The sequence below is a fragment of the Bactrocera oleae genome, chromosome 3 (genome assembly GCF_042242935.1).
Source record: "Bactrocera oleae isolate idBacOlea1 chromosome 3, idBacOlea1, whole genome shotgun sequence".
In the NCBI taxonomy this organism is placed as follows: Eukaryota; Metazoa; Arthropoda; class Insecta; order Diptera; family Tephritidae; genus Bactrocera; species Bactrocera oleae.
The window spans coordinates 66,491,494-66,511,645 of NC_091537.1; the positions used below are offsets into that span (position 1 = coordinate 66,491,494).

At 34.8% G+C, this 20,152-nt stretch overlaps 2 protein-coding genes across 8 annotated transcripts; one reads left to right on the plus strand and one right to left on the minus strand.

The window, feature by feature from the left end:
* The first annotated feature begins 6,931 nt into the window (after positions 1-6,931).
* On the plus strand, positions 6,932-10,438 carry LOC106614847 (uncharacterized). Its single transcript, XM_036371049.2, has 5 exons — positions 6,932-7,483; positions 7,570-7,708; positions 9,209-9,294; positions 9,380-9,533; positions 9,596-10,438. Exons 1-5 carry the CDS (start codon positions 7,403-7,405, stop codon positions 10,063-10,065), a joined length of 930 nt encoding a protein of 309 aa, XP_036226942.2. The 5' UTR covers positions 6,932-7,402; the 3' UTR covers positions 10,066-10,438.
* Positions 10,439-11,472: 1,034 nt separating this feature from the next.
* On the minus strand, positions 11,473-19,856 carry LOC106614854 (beta-1,4-glucuronyltransferase 1). Of its 7 annotated transcripts, none has more exons than XR_004978178.2 (7): positions 19,756-19,812; positions 19,554-19,609; positions 14,871-15,434; positions 13,768-14,202; positions 13,377-13,686; positions 12,326-12,966; positions 11,744-11,881 (listed from the first exon to the last, which is right to left on the minus strand). XR_004978178.2 is itself a non-coding variant. In XM_014230779.3 (5 exons), exons 2-5 carry the CDS (start codon positions 15,368-15,370, stop codon positions 11,684-11,686), a joined length of 1,443 nt encoding a protein of 480 aa, XP_014086254.2. In that variant the 5' UTR covers positions 15,371-15,434; positions 19,554-19,809; the 3' UTR covers positions 11,473-11,683. The 7 variants fall into 7 exon arrangements, 1 of the variants encoding a protein (XP_014086254.2); XR_011395437.1 differs by adding an exon at positions 12,093-12,245 and having other exon boundaries at positions 11,753-11,881; positions 19,554-19,811; XR_004978180.2 differs by lacking the exon at positions 19,554-19,609 and having other exon boundaries at positions 19,756-19,856.
* Between the last annotated feature and the right edge of the window lie 296 nt (positions 19,857-20,152).

The window sequence follows — 20,152 nt, forward strand, 5'->3', positions numbered from 1 at the left end:
TTCTTCAGAGAGGTGTGCATGCACTTCGATAGCAGAGCGAAAATTACGGGTCTCTGAGGTTAACTGATACAGAGCAGTATTAGTTGATCTATTCTCTGTAAGCATGCTGCTTCTTATTTAGCGGTGCAGCCTTCAGCACCTTCGATCGTATTTCGTAGTCAATGATCTTTTCCATACTCTTAAGTAGGAAGGAAGCTAGACTGATTGACCTGAAGGATTTCGCCAATGTATAGTCTTTTCTTCCTACCTTGGGTAAGAAGATCACCTTTGCATGGCTCTGGGATATATGCCAGCGCTAGACTCTCCCTCATCAGCTGAACAAGGTGGAGCAATAGGACCTGCTCTCCCGTAGCAGAAATGCTGAAAGGGTTCGACCACTGGTCTTCTCAAATTGTCTCCGGGAAATGCGCAAGTACTAGAGCAGTGGCTCTTTCTTCTGGACGTACACGTCCCATGCGATTTTTTAATTGCTAGTACTGTTTCCGTCTTGCCCCTAGCATTATCCAGCCTTGCTGCCTCTTTGAGCGTTGAGGAGACGCTTTCGCAGAACTTCCTGAAGCTCTTCTGCTTTGCTGTCCTAATCTCTTTGTAAGCACTTAGGCTACACTTGTAGTCCTCCCAGTTCTCGGTACGCTTGGCTTTGTTAAATAGTTTGCGTACCGTTTTTCTTAGTACTGAGAGCCTACTTAACCACCAATGCGATTCACCTAAATCCGAGCAGCTGATCCTGCTCGAGGGAATCTCGGTGGTGCTTGCTTTGTCAGCGCCGGCCATTAGATCTCGCCTGCTAAGCGCCGCTGCACGAGGGCATGTCGTCGTGATTGTCCCTGGCATGCTCTTCGAACAGCACTCACTTCTCTGGCGAAAGGGCGTCCAGGAAGCTAAACTTGCGTTTAGCCCCTAAACCTCCTTTACCTGCACCGGTGCTTGCATTAGCATTGTCTTTGTCCGTTCGCTGTTGTTGTTGCCTTGTCGTATTTGGTGATGTTTTTATCTGTTGTTGTTGTTCCTTGTTCATCTTTTCGTTATTGGGAAGGCTCCGTTAAAATACAGCCGAATTAACATCCTCGCTGCAAATCACCCAATGGGCACAGGAGTCAAATAACACGCTGGATTTGGAGGTGACAGCTCTTGGCTGTCGCACGCATGAGGCTACTGCCAACATGTGTGAGGAGTGTTAGGCAGCACCTCACAATACATAATTCCAATTCAGAAATCTCTTCACTCCATAAAAGTGAAATAACTAATTTTCTTTTTTCCAATTTCTTCACATTAATAACTCGTCCTTCATATCATTACCACATTCATCGCAAGTGCTCTACAACAAATTCCTGCAATATGCATATATTATATAAAAAAGTACTATCAAGCAAATCCTTTTAAGCCAACCACACCGCTATGCCAACAACTATTTAAATCCACTTTTACATACTTAAGTACTTAGCATAAATGCCCACACGTATTACACGTGCCAAGCCGCAAGCAACAGCGACAGATCAGGATGTGAAAAGATGCCAGTATCAAGAGCGTTGACAGCGCCTAAAAGTATGTTGTCAGACCAAAGAGAGGACTGTGTGATAATCACTAGCACGTAATGTGTGAGTGGTTCATTTTTTGTGATAAACGATGTCTCGTACCGGGACAGAAAAATTCAGAAAAAGTAGCTTATTATATTAAATACTAAGTATTAATGCTTATATACTTAAGTGCATTACTAATATGAAGTGTGAAAAAATATAGAGTAGGAAATAGAAAAAAGTTTAAAAATTGTCATAGGTCGCTATGATGTGGCAAACATATTTCATTATTCATATAAACTGCATCTCCATCATTTCGATACAGATTCGATAGTATAAAGCTTCGGAGCCTTAAAAATTAAATTTTTTTTGTGCCACTTTGTCCTTCTAATTTGAGTGCAATCTTTTATCAGCAGGGACTCTTTGAGTTTAAGAGAATAGAAAGAGTCAGCATAGCTCACATCTGACATTTTGGGTGGTGTTTAAGTCAGTCAGGCCAAAAGACTTCTCAGTCGATGGTAGAGTCCGTTATTTTTATATATATTATGATGATCAGTCTTCTGCAAAAGCTGAAGTTTACCTTATGAGTAAATGAATGGAGTTGTATTGTGCGTGTATCATTTCTTCAGTAGATATATTTCACTATCCACCGATTATGAATCTTTTGCAATGAGTACATGAGAATGAGACATTATATACAGTTGTTAAATGATGTAAATTACAGCGTAAAAAGCTCTCTAATAACTGACTACCTTCGAAATAAAAGTTTCTGAATCAATAGTTCGTGTATTTTAGAGACACCCAATATTCCAGACTCGATAAAACTAAATAAAGTCTTCTAAATAAAAACTTATTTTATTTTGGTTATTTTGGAGGGAGATTGAACTTTCCAATCTTCCTGGAAACCAATCGCCTTAAACCATTGAAAACATATTTTGATATCATGATTAAAAGAGGGAGGACTCAAATATTCGCTCCCTTACTTCTATCGGGTCGTTTGCGCATACTCTTCGATCACCTTTGACGCGGACTAATCCAATTAAATTGTGCGCACAAAACCAATCGAATTAATTTTTTTTTTTAATTTTTGGTATAATATTTTTTATGTTAGTGTGAAATTTGATCTTCATATGTCAAGGTGTCGATTATTTGGTTTGTTTACGACACGAAAAGCTTCTCTTGAATGGAATTTTGTGTTTCTAAAAAAATCACGGCTACGGAATCGTTGAAAATGTTGCAGAAGTATTTTGGGTAATCTTTTCTATTACGAACATAAGTATTTAAGTAGCACCCCAATGTCCCATGCGAGTACTCCTACCAATTCTGTTAATGACGATAATATCGAAAAAGTTAAAGAAACAGTACTTCACAATCGTCATGTTGCTATCAGAGAGATAGGAGAAGATCTAAACATCTCTTATTGATCGACGATTTTGGTTAATGGTTTGAGTATAAAGAGTGTCAATGCTAGACTCGTTAAAAAGGCCTAAATCTTTTGGAAAAACGACGTCGATTAGAGGTGATACAAGAACATGCTTGAGAACGTAGTTGAGGAATTTGCATTCATCAAACGCATCACTACTGGTAACAAGAACTGTCCAACAATCTTGCGAATTCCGCTCCAAAAATTAGACAAAAACCGAAAACTTCCGAGGCTTATAACAAGCGTACAGAAAATTGGATTGGCGTACTTGTTTTGGCTCAGGAGCCTATTTTGAAGACGGTAACAGAAATTCCACTTAAAATTCTTAAACATTGTGTTTATTGTGTCAGTTCGGTTCAAATTTGATCAGATGGTAAGAGAGAGATACTAAAAAATATTCTTCTAATTCGAATTCAAGCATAAAGCATAATATTTGTTCACCATGCTGTCGAACAGTGTATCTTTATTATCATAAATCCTGCTCCTAAGGTCTATTCAAGCGTAACGGTCATGGGTTACAGCTTTTTGGAAGCTTCAGCAGGATATAGGGATGAAAAGACAAAGGCTGGCTTTCAAAACATCTTCCCATACAAAATCTGCCAACTTCTACATATTCTAAATCGAGTACACTAATCTGTATTTTTCGAATATGTTACACTCTCAAAAATTATTATCATGGCATTTTTTCTTTGCCTTTTTATCAACGACCGGCCATTATTGAATTATTTTAACTCAAAATTAGCAATTTTACTCCAATCATGATTCTCACAATTTATGGCAATTTGTTTAAGGTACGCTTGCATTTCCCCTCAGATATATTATGAAAATGTGTATGACTATTTTACCGCATGCAATTGCTGCTTGACCGGTCACATAAGGTGCCTGTAAGTATGCAATACAATTCCCTTCTTTGCATTGCTGTAATTCAGCACCCATTGACCGTTTGAGAACCCTTCGACGCAAGTTGTGGTTACTGCTGCCTTTATGCATATATAATGGCATTTCAATGGCAGCCAAGTGCTGCCATCTATAACCGACGCCAATAAGCCTTTTCTCAATCGCTGTTTCCTCAATAGTTGTACGCTTCAATGCATAAACTCAATTGATGGTCAATTCAGGGGCCATTCAATGACTGTTCGCAGACATTTGGTTCTTCTTGGTGTAACGAACTGTTATCAAATAATCCGTTGTGGATTGATTGCTTGAAATAATTTATATTTATTTGTGAGTGAATAGTTTAAGAGTAGTTGATGGGCTTTGCGCCTAAATGTAGGCAATAACTATGTAATTTTGATTTGATGAGTTGATTAACAGTGTGACGTGTGGAGAATAATTGTTTGAATAAGTAAAATAAGTAATGATAAAATGAAGAAATTATCCGTTTCGAAATTATCTACCTAAACATATTTAGAATCGAAACATAGTAAGTGGAAGAAGTTATATTATCATTATATAATCCCCTTATACTTACCCTATTTATCTATACCTTAAACATTTAGTAAAACTTTAACTAAACTAGGCACTTTATTCAAATACTTTTTATAGTAATATCACTCTCCAATTTGTTATTGATTTTGAGTCGGATTGGAAAAATTAGCCAGGAGCCTTGGTTCAATAGAAAAATGTACCTAATGTTCATCTCAAGTCTAGTAAAGACCTTCTGAAATTGACTTCCTTTTTCAAATCTCAAGACTCTAAGTATATGTCAGGTTCTGTTTAAACATTTTAAAGAACATTTTTATTAGAAAAACCTCTCTATTTTCCACTAAAACCACATACATATTTTATCAGCATTACAAAAAAAGCTCCATCAAAATAGTTCGATCTCATATATTTATCTTACATATTTTTAGAGCATTCGAGGAAAAAGTTTTCGCGTCTCCTAATAAACAGCAAGAATTATAATAATATTTCATTCTGCGAATAAAAACCCTAATTCTTATTACGCGAATAAACGCATTTAGTTACAGAAGCTTTTAAATTCCACTGAATGTCAAACTATTTACCAACATTTCACAAGAGAATGTTAAAGAATATTTGTTTCTTCAGTATAAGCTTTCAAAGCTTTTGAGCTTTCATAACTTTATAGCAAAGTTAACAGACAAAAATTGGTGTAATATGATGGTGAAAATATTAGAAAAAAAATTAAACTCTAATCGGAAAGAATGTCGCAAGTCCTATGGATAGAAATTTCTAAAAAATAAACTCTAAATGAGTATGGTAAAATAATAGTGTTATAAGAAAAAAAATGAAATATATTAATGATTAGCGTGACGAACGGAGTCGATTTAGCTATGTCCGTCTCTCTGTCGGGGCATACGCGAACTAATCCTTCTCTTTTGAGATAACGATTTGAAATTTTTCACGCATCCTTTCCTCCCCAAGAAGTTTCATGTATGGAAATCTTGTTTATTTAACAAGATATATTCACAAAATTTGGCATGGATTGTTGTCCAAGGCGTTGTAGCATTATAATCTTCTATTGAATTACTGTAGCTTTAGTTTTTTTATAATCTTTTTAGGCAGAGAGAAAATGGGTGTGATCAGAAGCGAGCCCCGTACACCCTCCATATAACGGTTATGTTGAAATACTTATATATACTAAAAGTGCGATAACTCAATAAATAAATCTGCTTTTAATATCTCACAAAATGACAAAGGGATGACGTCATAAAAACCGATGATAAAATTATACAGTAGGCGTGGTACCGATCACCTATATGTGAAATCCTACATCTCAGTTGTACGACCAATTCCAACCAAATTTGGCGCGTTATATTATATCGATGCTCTTATGCAACGTTCGAAATCCGGCCTACAGCCACGCCTACTTCCCATATATACAAATTTTAATTTCCAGTTTTTTCGTTTTACGAAGAGTCAATGACCTTATCAAAATAAAACTTTGCCTTTAGGGTGTGCCACCATAGATCCAAAAATTGTCAAAATCGGAATATAATTTTTCGAGACTCCAGATACCGAAGAGGTGGATACCAGTGCCTATGGTTGACTTTTTATTGACAAAATGTATCAACTTGGTAGAAATATTATTGAAATTGTGAGAAAATCTTTTTATAATAACAACATGCGCTTGTATCAAAAAGGGTAAAATTTACCAGATTACTTCCCCTAGCCCCTGAATACTTAATATAAAAACTTTCAAACTGCCGGTTGACTTTATACCGCATATATCGATCAATAAGTCTATTATCTTAAAGAAATTTAGGGAATAACTTTCTATGATAATAAGAGTGTGCTCCTGTAACTAAAATGGATAAAATCGGCTGAATACTTCTCCTAGTCCCCACATACCTAACTTGACTTTATACATTATATATTGGTCAATCTCTTAGTAATCATATCGAAACTCAGAGCACATTTTTTTCTGGTAATGATATTTCGTAATGCCGAAATTGGATGATATCGCGTTTATACTACTTGTACGTATGCAACTGAATATAACATTTGTAGTTTAAGGCCGAAAATATGTGGAGTTCAATATCTGCATATTTCGTTATTCTAGCTTACTCTAACCGAAATAGTCGGTCACTGTGTGAGCAGAGAATGTTAATAAATTTATTTAAATAAAATTCATTAATATTCTCTAGTGTGAGTTATCTTCATAAAATGTCGTTCAAAATGAGTTAAAGGAAAATATTTGTACTGAGAAGTAGCAGCAATTTACAAAATAATGAGAGATTAAAAAACCTGATAATAAAATTTTCAAAATAAAATTTAGCTAGAATTTTGTTTTTCCTAAGTTGTTTGAAAATAAATAGTGGCACAAACAGATATCGTAAAGCTAAGTGACGCATAATTGTATATTACTTATATTACATTCTATGTATATACATATGTATATCCAACTACAAATACAATACAATTTAGCCGAATGCGAGAGTTGTGACATCTACTATTGGTGTTGTAATAATTTTGTGTGCAATATATCAATTCTTGTATACAAATTATTATGCTATAGTAGGGCTATAGAATTTATACATATAATATAGCAACAACAACAAATTTCCAAAAGTATACAAGCACACACACACTCACACTAACTCCGTCCAAATGAGCTTTCCATGTCTTTCTCAATGGCCAACCGCATAAAAAGACAAAACAAGATCGTTATCTGGCTTATGCGACGTTTATTATGAATTTTCCGTAATTCATTCACTCATTTAAACAATTAATATACCAAATAATGCAATTCGCACACATGAAATGTCGGCTATGAACAATGTAATATTTTACAGACTTTTAGTCACCGAAGCAAAGCGAGCGTGTGAAAACAAAGTAACGAAGTATTGTATATTAATAATTTATATATACTAAAAGAAACGCAAAAGAATTTAAAGAGCTCTCGAAATGTTTGAAATTTGTAGAAAAAAATAAATTTAAAGTTGTGCATAAAATATTTTATTTTTATTAAAAAAAGTATACTAATTATAACAATATTCGAATGGCCATGCTATGGATGGAAACCTATCTCTTCTATTGTTCGGTGCGTTTAGGAGTACTTGTAGTGGCAGTATTTGGGTTTGTGAGTAAATTTCCAACAAATCAAAGGACATATGTTATCTTTGAAAATATCTACATATTTTTTTATCTAAGGTTGTTTTTTTGTAGGTGCAAGTATTTATACCAACAATTTTGCTGCTTTCAATGGGCATGGAGGTAGTGAATCCAATCATGAAGCTTTTCAGAGACGATGAGCAATTTGGCAAAAACATTAATATATTGCGAATATTAAACTGGATAGATAATCGTAAGTGATAAAAAAAATAAAATATTTTAATAAAATCAGAACTAGTTTATAGCTCAGTTGAAGGTTGGACTCCACAGGAGGTAAGCTCTGGGGTTTTATTGCCCTCAATGCAATTTCTTTACAGCTTGGGGATTCTGAATTTTTTTATTGAAAGCCTCTCGTTGTCTCTTCCTTTTAGCTATTAATCTGCAACTAATGACTGATTCTTTGTAATAGAACTTAAGTATTATTGCTTTAGTAAATTTAGGTCTAAATTGTTTAAAACTGATGCACCTTGGATCTTACTCAGGTGATCTAACCGTAATTCAAATAATATGGTTAAGCAGATTTGTGATTAATTTTTAGCGTATTATTCACCTACAGGATAAGGGAGGTGAGGTTAGCTGGCTGTTCTCTCAAGATGGCGAGGGGTTACAATTAGAACGCTGTATCTAGTCCTTTGTGAAACCAAAAAATACTCCTGTAGTTGGATCTTAACTCTCCTTGAAGCGATATCTAAAAGTAGTCCTCACTAGTCTCGAGCATACAGTTAGCGAATTCAAGGGTCGCTTCCGCAATCCAGAGCCGCAAATCTTCTGCTACTATAATGACAGCCACTTTAACTAAGACTCTGAATCACCTACGTTTGTTTTCTGACTTACAAGGCTTTAGTATGAGTTGTTGAAAATGTGAAACACTTTGAAGTTTTCTAAAGTATTTTTCTACTTGGCAGAGGAAGACAAGAGGTGAAAAGTCGATATCGACTTGAAAGCGTTCTTTACATTGTAGTCTTTGTGTTGTGTTTTGCTAAGCTATATTCACTATATACATAAGTCGTTCCATCTTAAATGGTATTCTCTCGAGCATCCAATCTAATATACTCATTATATATTAGTTATATAGTAAGAAAGCCACCTGTTTGGTGTTTGAAATGCTGACAATCACTACCCGAAGGTCAGATGTTCACTTTTCTTCGCCAAATGGGGCCGTCTTTTCGGCCAATAATTCAGCATGGTATAGCCATATGTAAATTGTGTCCTTCTCCAGCTAGTCGGTCACTTATTATGCCGATAGCACAGTCTTCGCCTTCCTCGGAGCATGTTTGCTGGATGAAATCCTATGTTTCGATTGTCTCTTTGCCTGCGGTACGTATCAGTGTATCCGCGTTTCATCAGCGGTCTCGAAACGATACAGTTATCCCTTCGGATAACACTTAAATGGCGTCAAACGCTTCTTGTCCCGAGTGAGCAATCACAGTACCCATCGCGCAAACAGCTTTCTCAAGCCCAATATTTTATGCAGTATATTATGCAGATGTGGTTTCAGCGGTCGGTAAGGCTAAACTCTTATTGGCCCACATAAAATTGGATACTTAATTTTCCATCCCTGAGATTGAAAAGATAGACGCCTAATCAACCGGTTCCACTTAGGCCATCAATTAGCTAGTTCTGCTTCCCAGTTAATTATCATTTAATATTTAACCAATAACTTAGCAACTATTAAAATTTACTTTTCTTCCAGATGTTCAAGGTTTCATTGGTTTCATGGTGTCCTGGATGGTCTTATACATGATTTGTTGTGGGCTGGCGATTCTCGGAGCCTTGAAGGTATTTAATATAACACTTACATATTTAATTATAATAAATTAATTTAACATACACTACGATACTCTAATTTTCCCCATATTTGCAGCTTAAAAAGTGGTTTCTGTTTCCCTTTGTTGTTGCTGAATTTTTACGTATTATCACCTGCTTTGCCTCACATATCATATTCATGATAATTTTGAAGAAGAAACTGAATTTAGGACTTCTGATCGTTCTCACTTTAGCTGGTGGTTTTATAATCCGTAAATTTCCAAAGGCAAGTTTAAGTGCTGAAGTATGTTCTCTAATTTCTTTACCTTTGCAGTATACCTCGGCTACAATTGGGCCACGAGCGTTGCGCTCTTTCAAGTCATCGAACTCATACACACCGAACGCTACCGCAAGATCTACGGTGATGATCCTTTCCATCCACAATTACCACCAAACTATACATACGCCTCACAACTACCACCACTGCATGATTACGGTATAGTGGAGAATGTGCGTGTGCTGGTCACACCACGTAGTGGAGATATTGACGACCAGAAACTGCGACAAACTCAACGTAGACCAATGAATGCCGCCGAAATGCCAGTGATTGCTGTTTTGCCAGCGGATAATAAGAATAGTAATGCAAGAGTTGTGCAAAATAAGCATGAAAGAAATCTGCAACAACAAACGTACAACTCATATGAAGCACAACAGAATGATTACAATGCAGACTTCCGCAATTGGCAATGGTGCGAATTGATGGTTGGCAGGCAACGCAAGGCGATGATTAGCCGGAACTGGTGAAAGTATGCGAAGAGAATGAGAGGGAGAGATAGAAGTAAAGATAAAGATAGCGAATATTGAGAAAGAAAGAGAAAGAGAAAAGTAAAAAGAGAGAGAGAGGGAGATGAAAAAATCAGTCAAATTGAGTGTTTATTCCGTTAACTTCTGAATAACTGTAGAGCGGTTAAGCCTTAGAGGAAAGCTAATAAATACTGGTAATTTTAATAATATTTACTATGAGAAGTTTGCTGTTAGTTATTTAAAACGAACCAGACGTTCCAAAATATGAAGTTTCAACTCGACGAAAATTAGTATACCAAAGTATTTTTCTACGTTTAACCGCAACCGACTAGAACAACCTAAAGCATGCAGATTAGAGATCTGTTGTGTTTATAATTGTAACGGCATAAAATGATTCCAAGAAGCTTTAGAGCTATGTTGAAAATCTTGTTACGTAGGCCCGAATGTCGTGAGAACGATGCATCACAGTTATCAAAGTTAATTTCCAATCGAAAAAATTGCACTTGAGAGAGCATCTCTTGCCCCAGAAGATAACAAAATGTCAATGTTTGATTCCTAATTGGATATTGGTTGCTGTCACAATTCAACTGATTTAAGAGATCATATTCATGTTTGTTTTGGACGTAAAGCAACATTTTTCGCTTTCATTTTTCCTTTAACTGGATAACTCCAAAAGCTGCTACTTTTTCCTTGAAACAAACTATGTATTTCAGTTCATACGGTTTCAAAAGAACAGTATGTAAAGGATGTTATTTTACAAATGTGGTTTTCAAGAAGAAATAAAACGCATACAATTTGATTTTATGGCCAAGGATTAAACTTTATTATAAATATGAGGGTTTGTCATTATGTTTTAAAATCAATTGAATAAATTCAGCTGAGAGGCTCAATTTTCGGTCGCTTTTTACTGCAAAGGAGCCGTATGTCAGCAATAACGCACCGAATATTTTCTTCCAAGGCATCAATTGTCTTGAGCTTATCTGTGTATAGAGTCGATTTCACATAATCCCACAAAAAATAGCTCAGCGCTGTTAAACGCTACGCCGCAGGCCCACGACGCGAGAGAATGCCCTGTTTGGCATGTAGCGCCCTCTTATTGGAACCAAAGGTCGTTCACATCCACATCAATTCAGGTGCGAAAAAGTCATTACTCATGGCTCAATATAATAGAGGATATAACGGCGTCTCAACAATAGATAGATTATTATCAAATGCTCAGTTTTGTTTATTAACATACCCATTCAACCTAAAGTGAGCTTTATCGCTGAACAAAATTTCCTTGTGAAAATCGGAATCGGTGGCCATCTCGTTTTGGTAATATATATGAAAGAATACAAAAGCAAGATGCAGGCCCTTCTATGTTATATATTATATAAGTTTGATTTTACTTGTCTCTATTAAAAGATATTTAGTTTACGATCTTCATTGGAAAATCAAATTTTTTTAAAAAAGTTGATTTCAAAATTCTTATTTTTTCGATCGATTTGCTACAGAAATAAGTATTGATATAATTTCTAAAAAAATGTGTTTATATAATATAAACACGAATACAAAATAAACTAACTTAAATAATCAAATTTAAGCAGTTACACTTAACTACAATATATATCCGCTAATATCACGTGAAACATTTCGCATTGGTTCCAAATAAAATTCGATACTCTGGCTGTATAAGTTGTTTAATAAGCTTATTCGTGGCTGGCACGTAACTGAGACGTGGTGAATTTTTGTCAAAATATTTGATGCCTGGTGAGTGCACCAAAAAGGCGGGATGTAATACGAAGTAGTCATATTTCAGCAAACACATAGCGTAGCCCTGTAGGAAAAGAAGTTAAAATATGTTATATGATTATTTTTTGTAATATCAGAAAACATTTCGGAGTCTAGGAAATGGGTTTTAACCTACGTTTATAAAAATGGGATCGATAATAAAAGATATCGAAATAAATTAGCAAAGATAGATAGAAATAAATTGAGGCTTGTACCGCGACTTGACGTATATTGTGCTCTCTGTCACAACGACTCACATAGGCCCAGCACTCTGATAAATTCCTATCCTAGTATCGTACTTGCGTCTACAGACGATTGCGCAATCTAGAATCAGGTTGACGGGAGTTCCCAGCCCGATGTCACAAATCCGTCAGTTCGCTATACCCATGTTAAACAGATTCTTCTTAAACCTGCAAACCCAGTGTGAAATGCTAGCTTTTAAACTTAGTGAGGTTGTAACCACCCATTAGGAACTTTGCCAGGCACATACCTGTGAGTTTTCGCCAGTACTTTTCCATACCCACTCTCTCCTCCTTGTGAAGCAGCTCCTTTATGGTATGGGGACCAACCGCTATGCAGGAGTCCGGTCCTGCCATCCTGGAGACAGCTGCTGAGCATTCAAGCTCGTCAATTGGTTCATTCCCGGTTTCCCCTTTTGTGACCTGGCACCCAGCCGAGGTGCACCCGGTTGCGAACTGATAGGACGTTCTATACACTTCTTCACCAAAAGCAATGTAATTTCGTAAGCTAAGATCGATTTAAGTCACTGAGTACGACAATACGTTCATGGCGATAGCTGCTACACCCGTCTTATAGCAAAGACTTCTGCTTGGAAAATGCTGGGAAAACACCCCATGATGAAAGTTTGATACGCGGTCTTACGATGGCTGCACCACTGCCTTCTTACGTTTACGAGCCGTCAGTGCACCACTTAATAGTACTATCCCTTAACAGTAGGTCAAGCATGGAACTACTGCATTCAGCCTCACTGCCGAGGATAACTTTAAACTTCTTTGTAAAGTTTACCCTTTCGGTAATACTGTCTCTTTGGGCAAGAAGCATAGGTGTCTCATCACTTAAGATTATCTTCCCACTTCCATACGGTGTGAGTTCCAGCATGACTTCTAGAAGCTTTAGTAAGATAATTGCATCATTAAGATCTTTCTAATTGGCATAGTCTGCCCAGTCCCTAATCAATTGTTACATTTTGATCTTTAAAATTAGCTCTCAAGATTATAGCTCGCAGAAATGAAAATAAGGGTGTGGCATTTTGTTATTTAAATATTGCATAGGCTCGGTCCAGATCCATTTAAAAGCTAATTTTTACCACTATCCTTCTACAAAAACGGTAACGGCTTCTTACTTCATAAAAATTTTTTTTTTCCTAGCTCATCTTCTAAGTAGTCGTATATCTCGTAGATCTGATTTTCCTTATTTATCACAGTTGGATTCATGATTTCTACTCTATGGCTCGGGAAGTTTCTAATTTCATAACATTAACTCCTCCACAAATTTCGTTAAAAGATATCTTAAGAACTCACCTGTATTCGCTTATTCGACTGACCTTCCCACGTGACACGCTCATCAAATATTGGTTCCTGATTATCGCTAATATAGAACGGCTCCCAATAAACGAATTTACCTTCACGTTTTGTTACCGAAAAGAGGAACAACTCTTTGGTATCTGAAGAATTAACCCATTCATTATGTTTAGGTACTAAATGGCAGTTCTTACAGATTTTTGAATGAAATGGTATCGCTTTATGTGACCGTAACATTTCAACTAATTGTGTTTTGGTTTCAGGTACTTGACTATCTTTAGTTACTTCGAAAACGGGTATTGTAAAAACGCTATGTAGTAAAGATAAGAAAGAAGTACATATATAGAACTACTTTTGAAGATTTGCTCCCATTCATTAGCAACAAACTTACCGCAGTTCTTTATTATCCAAATACACACTACGATTCCGCTCCACCATCTCGAGAAATAACCGCGGTAAATCCGGAATTGGATACAATTCAATATCTGATGCAAATATAAAATATGTATTGACCGATTTACGTGCAATATTACGTCCAACATTTATTGGATAAGTCATATTATGCTCCGTCTTATACATTGTACTGCGATCGACATCCATGTAGGGTGGGACCGCCTCGCAGTCATACGGCCATAAGAGCGCCTCTTTTTCAGTCAATGGCGCATATTCAGGCATATCCGTTGGTGGAAAATATATATGGAAGGTCACGTAATCACGTATATATTGACTCTCACGCAGACAATTACGCACAAATTGAATGGAACTCAGTGTGGCATTGAAGTCATAGCCCGGTGAGAATATGGCGAAGCTGATCGGTGCTTGCCAACTGTGGAAAAAAATTAAAAATAGATATTTATTATAATGGACTCAGTATTGTATAATATATTAAGTTGCGGGGTGTAATTTGAAACACAATTAATACATGTTTTACTTAATCACAAAGCTTTAGAGCGAAAATCATCCTTTTCTTTAACAGTTTGCCTTATTACAGTCTTACACTGAAAATCTTGAACTTGGAAACCGGTTACATATGGGTGCAAGTTTGTGGATGGTCTTTGGGACCAACTCACTAGTATGAAGTTCTTTGTATTGTGTAGAAATGAATGTGAATGAAGTCTTAGAGAATTCGGCAAGTATGGAGCAATAGAATTTCGACACTGGTTTGGACAATGTATATAAGTAGCTAAGTCAAGCCTAAATATTTTTGATTTGAATCTATCTACACGGGAGAAGTATAGACCATAAGTAGGAAGAAGACTTTGACTTGAACTTAGTTTGGTAAAAGTTCGACTAAATACTGGAAAAATACAGACCATAAGTAGGAATGAGAACTTGACCTGAACCGAAAAGCAATGAATGGGTGGCCTATAGATTAGGCAAAGTCTGACTAAACAGAAGGAAAGTCAATTGATTTTAAAATTTTACCTCATAGCTATATATACATACACATATAACAGTTCATATAAAAGTTCATAACCGAAACTCTACACTTACCGTTCCGTTAAGAACGGCAAACTATCGAAGAACGTATAATCACCATTCGTGGTCAATGTAATTGTGTCGGCGCAACCAACCGATGTGCTAATCGTTCCACGTATATAATTACGCAACAGCCAATAATTACCATACTGTAATTTCTCCAACCTCAACTGTCGATCATTACATTTTAGTAATTTTTTTAAACGTTGCCCCAATGTGGAAGGTGCTTCGGTAAGTATTGTCAATTCGCGACTATCCTTCGGTTCAATTAATTTACGACGCTGCAATTCTTTCTCGAAAAGTTCATCGCCGAAAAAGACTTCATTAGCAGGAGGCCCATTCTCTTCAACGTTAAAGTTTCTCATATCTTTTGATATAACATCTTCTTGTATGGCAACGCTGGCACGGAAGGTATGTTGCATAAATATGAAGAAACCACAAAGGATGAACAGAGAGAGTATCAGCACGGGTAAGTCACGTTTCAGCATTTTGACATAAGAGCTGACGTATTGCATTGAAGAGGGTTTTGAAGCGTTATTAAATTTTTAGTCACTATTTTATTTTTTTTAAGCATTACACCTAGAATTAGGAAATTTATGTAAAATTCTATTTAATTTTTTTCAAATAGTGTGCAATTTTGAAAATAATATTAATATAAATGTTAGAAAATTGTCAATTTGAATATACATTTGTTCTTAAATAAATAACTGTAACACTATTTAAACTAAAAATCAAAATAATAATAAAATAAAAATCAGTGTTGCTACCTATTGCCACTTAAGCTAAGCCGAGCAAACTTGTTGAGAATTAGCCCTTAGCACATCTACTTAGACTCTGTAAAAATGGATGAAATCGGATGTGGTAATACTTCCTCTATAAAGGATGTGTTGAAAACTACTAAAAGTGCGATAATACACAAAATAAATACGCCAAAAGCATTTACCACGCACTTTTAGGTCAAATTTGATATCTGAAGAATCTACTTGACCGATATCCATCAAATTTGGTCAATAGTCCCAAATACCTGATATAAAAAAGTTCGAACCTCCAGTTGACCACCGGAGCTCCTGAAAATATGAACCCGACTTTTATCTTTGAAAATTGGGAGAGAATGAACTGCCCAAACTTAGTCCTACCATATTTATTTATATAACTTTTTTAAAAATAAAAATCAAAAAAAGATAATTAATATGAGAAAATATCACAAAATAGTGGACATTAAAATACTTATTTGGTGATTTTAGTTGTTTTTGAAACAAAACAATAAGTTTAAAATAACCAACTCTATATTTTAAAAAAATTGTTGAAGAGGGTTGTCAGCTTACTAATTTATCAAATACTTTAAGGTCAACAACTACATAACAGTATTTTTAATTGGCAGAAAATACAATTTGGGTAGAATATGCCGGAGGCCTTATAAAATAAATATATAAATGATCAGCATAATGAGCTGAGTCAATTTAGCCTGTTTGTCTGTATGTACGCGAATTAGTCTCTCAACTTTTGAGATATCGACCTGAAATTTTGCACACGTTCTTAAAATTTAGATATAGATTTTTTTATACCTTTTATGCTATTGTATATTAAATGCACATGTGAAGGGTATTATATCTTCGGTGTAATCGAAGTTAACGATTTTTATTAGTTTTAATTATATACATACAAGTAAAAAACTAACCAAATATTATGAAAAGTATCATCAAAAGCATTAACAAATTTAACCGATTTTTTTTTGTCGCCATGTACCCAGTTTGTAACTAGTTTGTCGCTCATACTACTATACTGTTATTAAGTATCCCGTAAATCATGTATTTATAAATAAAACTCAACTCTTGCTAGTATTGAGCATTGAATTTAATAATAAGTTTTATTTACTACTTTGAGCTAATGCAAGCAATTAAAATAAATATAAGTAATATTCGCTCGTGAGCAGTTTATCAGCTAGTAAGCATGAGCGCTGGGACATAAATATGTGTTATTTCCTGTAACTGTGCATTGTAATGTAAATATTATATTAGGTTGCGGTCATTGCCGCTGATAAGTAATAAAAATTATTTTCAATATTTTTTCTATTCACACATTTTTATAACCCTTTTGTGATGAGTTTTTTTAGCTTGATAGCAGATGAGATATCAAAAGAAAATTTTTTGGTTTGAAAATTTATCTTCACCAAACTTTGTACAGATTAATATGCAAGCCAATGCTACAATCTCCAAACATATTATTCGGATCAAATCCCTAAAGCGTATAGCTGTCATACAAACTGATCGATCAAAATCAAGATAAAGATTGTTTTATACTATTTTATGTTATAAGGAATCCACCTGTCGAGGGTATTATGGCTTCGATACAGCCAAAGTTAACATTTTTTATTATTATGATCTATATTTGACTCCATATGACATATGCTATTAATAATTTCACTCGGTACTTATTATAATCAAGTGTGAGTTACTTTCAACCACTTTGCATTGCTTTGAAATTATTATACTATTTTATACTTATTTATTATATTATTTCAAAGTAATGTAAAGTGGTTGAAAAAAAATCACACTTGATTATAATAAGTGCAGAGGGAACCTGTTTTAGATCATCTCAAACAAATAAAAAGATTGTCAAGATAAAAATTTTATAATTTGTCTAAATGAAAGTACCAAAATAATACAGTGAAAATAATATGAGATATCTGTTTAAGATAGAAGATGTCTTTTGCGCATTTCTATGAAGAACAAGATAGTAAATGCCACTTAATTCTTTTCGTAATTGTTTAAAGCTTAACGTTTACGGTAATTAATCCAAACGTCGACGCTAGTTCGTAAAATAGGCTTACTAAATGACTTTACTTTTGATGGATAAGAGAGAGAGTACAATTTTTGCACTTAAAAAAAGGCATAATAGTTTAATTTGTGCCTATATTCGTAAAAGAAAAGATTATCCGAGTTAAATGTTCGTTTCTATCGCTATTTTAAAACAGTTAATCTTTAAACGCGTGATTTACAATGATGCTCTCGAGCTATCACAAGTGCCATAAATACACACATATGTATATAAAAAAATAGCTCTCTCTTTTATATGAATGACTATCACGAAAAAATTGATTTATAAATTCACTAGTTGAATATTAAGTAAGATATACAAGTTTTCTCATCTTGAACTCTAAACTTTTGACTTTTTAGAAACACAAATTTTGCATGAATCACTTCGTAACGTGACAACACGCCAAAACTTGATAATGTTTTTAAAAACCCTCGTCAGTTGATTTAATACGAAATAATTCGAAAATTGACCATAATTATAATAATCTCAAAGGTTGGGTTAGCAATAATGCCAAATTTGATAATTACTCTCTGATCAAATTTGAACCGGACTGAAATTTTTTTCCTAAATTGGTACAACCTTTTCCATTTTCGTATAAAATATGATCTTTATATTTCCTTGTGTGTTGGGAAGCTGCTCGTTTAAGACGGGAAAACTTTATCTGGTAATTTTAAAAAAAATTTACAGCAAGTTTGCCTGAAATGTTGTATTTGGAAGGCGGTAATATACATTTGTATTAAAATACGTCATTCCTGGTGATTAGGTGGTATATACAGGTGGCTACGCTACCATTCAGATAGTCCGAACTCGACTGCATTTTTTCAAAAAACCAATTTAGGTTAATACCCAAAACTCCCTATAAATAAATATTTTGTTGAAGTAGCCCTGTTAAAAAGTGTTATAAAAATTTCAGATAATTGCTGCTCATATATCTTTATTATACGATATAATTTTTTAAAAGTCATAGATAAAATCTTGAGGTTATTTACTCAGACTTCTTTTTATGGTTTTATTTGAAAAAAATACTTGCAGAAAATTTGAATGCAAGACAGGCGGTTATTAATGAACTCATGGCAAACAGTCCTACTGAAAAGATCGTCATATCATACGAAACCCAAGAAGCTTGGGTGGAACTTCATATATGAATCAAGGTTTTTTAAGTAATACAAAATAGCGCATCCTGTATGCAAATATTTCATAAATATGGTTTTATTCTTTCCATTCATCCAAAGTAATGTATTTGTTGTAACGGTCTTTAAAAACTTCGATACCGTTTCGATAGTGCGAAGCTTTGAGGTTGTATGTAAAATGTTTCCGCAACAAGCTACTTTTAGATTCTAGGAAAGAAAAAATACTCAGCGGTGGCCACAACTTTAAATACAGAGGGTGCAGGGCTAGTAGGTAGTGTAATTCATTCAATTTATCCTTTTAATCACAAGTTGATTTTAAAATCACCCAACACAATTTCACAAACTCTTTCGGTGTTTTATGACGTTACTGGCTCGTGTAGCCTTCATGAACCAAGCACCACTGTTGGTAAAGTTATGACGCAGATTTCGCAAACAAAAAACAATGCCTTATCAATACACGAAATTCACTTTTTTTCATTTTAAACAAAAATATCAAGTGTTGTATCACTTTGAGACCGATAACTTGAGAACTATCGAATGAAATATCATAAAACTTCGGCAGCAATCTAGTTAAAATTAGTACTCTAAGACAAGCCAAACTGTTTTTTAGTTTGTGGCGTGATCTCTTCTTTAGTTCTCTTATTATCTCAAAAGTGCATAAGTAGAAAGTTTCCAAAATTGTCCACGATCTTTACTTTTCACTGTTATAAAATATAAATAAATACACTTGTTACAAATATGATATTCTCACTGGAATTAAATATTTTGCTTGTGGGTTTCTGGTATCAGGACACATCTTTCACACACCTTTGATAAAAATATATGAATATATGCATAGAAATATAAATATTTATTATATGTACAATAATTCGATGTTTTTATATAATATGATATATTTCAATTAAACATTAAACACGATATAATTTATATATTATTAGTGGATTTCCCCGTACTGTCGTTAAGTGTGCGAACAGTCCACGGCAACTTCCGCACTCATACTGCAAGCAGAGGATCAGCACAGCAGCGTTGAATGGTCATTAATATACTATCAGCTCAGTAAGCGGAAATTGGCTTAAGTACATACCTACACACTCATATTCAATGCGATAGTGGTAAATAAGAAGCTCTCTAAAATATCGCGCGCTGTGTTAGGCGTTTAAAAAAATGTAAATACTCAATGCGCTTTATCTGCAATTCGACATCAATTCGGTACAATAATAAAGCTCTGTGACCGCTTAGCCCTTCTCCAAGTAGTTGAATTTGACCCGGACTAATAAAAAAGTAGCAGCATTATCACATATTTCAAATCTTTATTATTGCCGTAGTAAAGGTTTATTTTGAGTCAATACA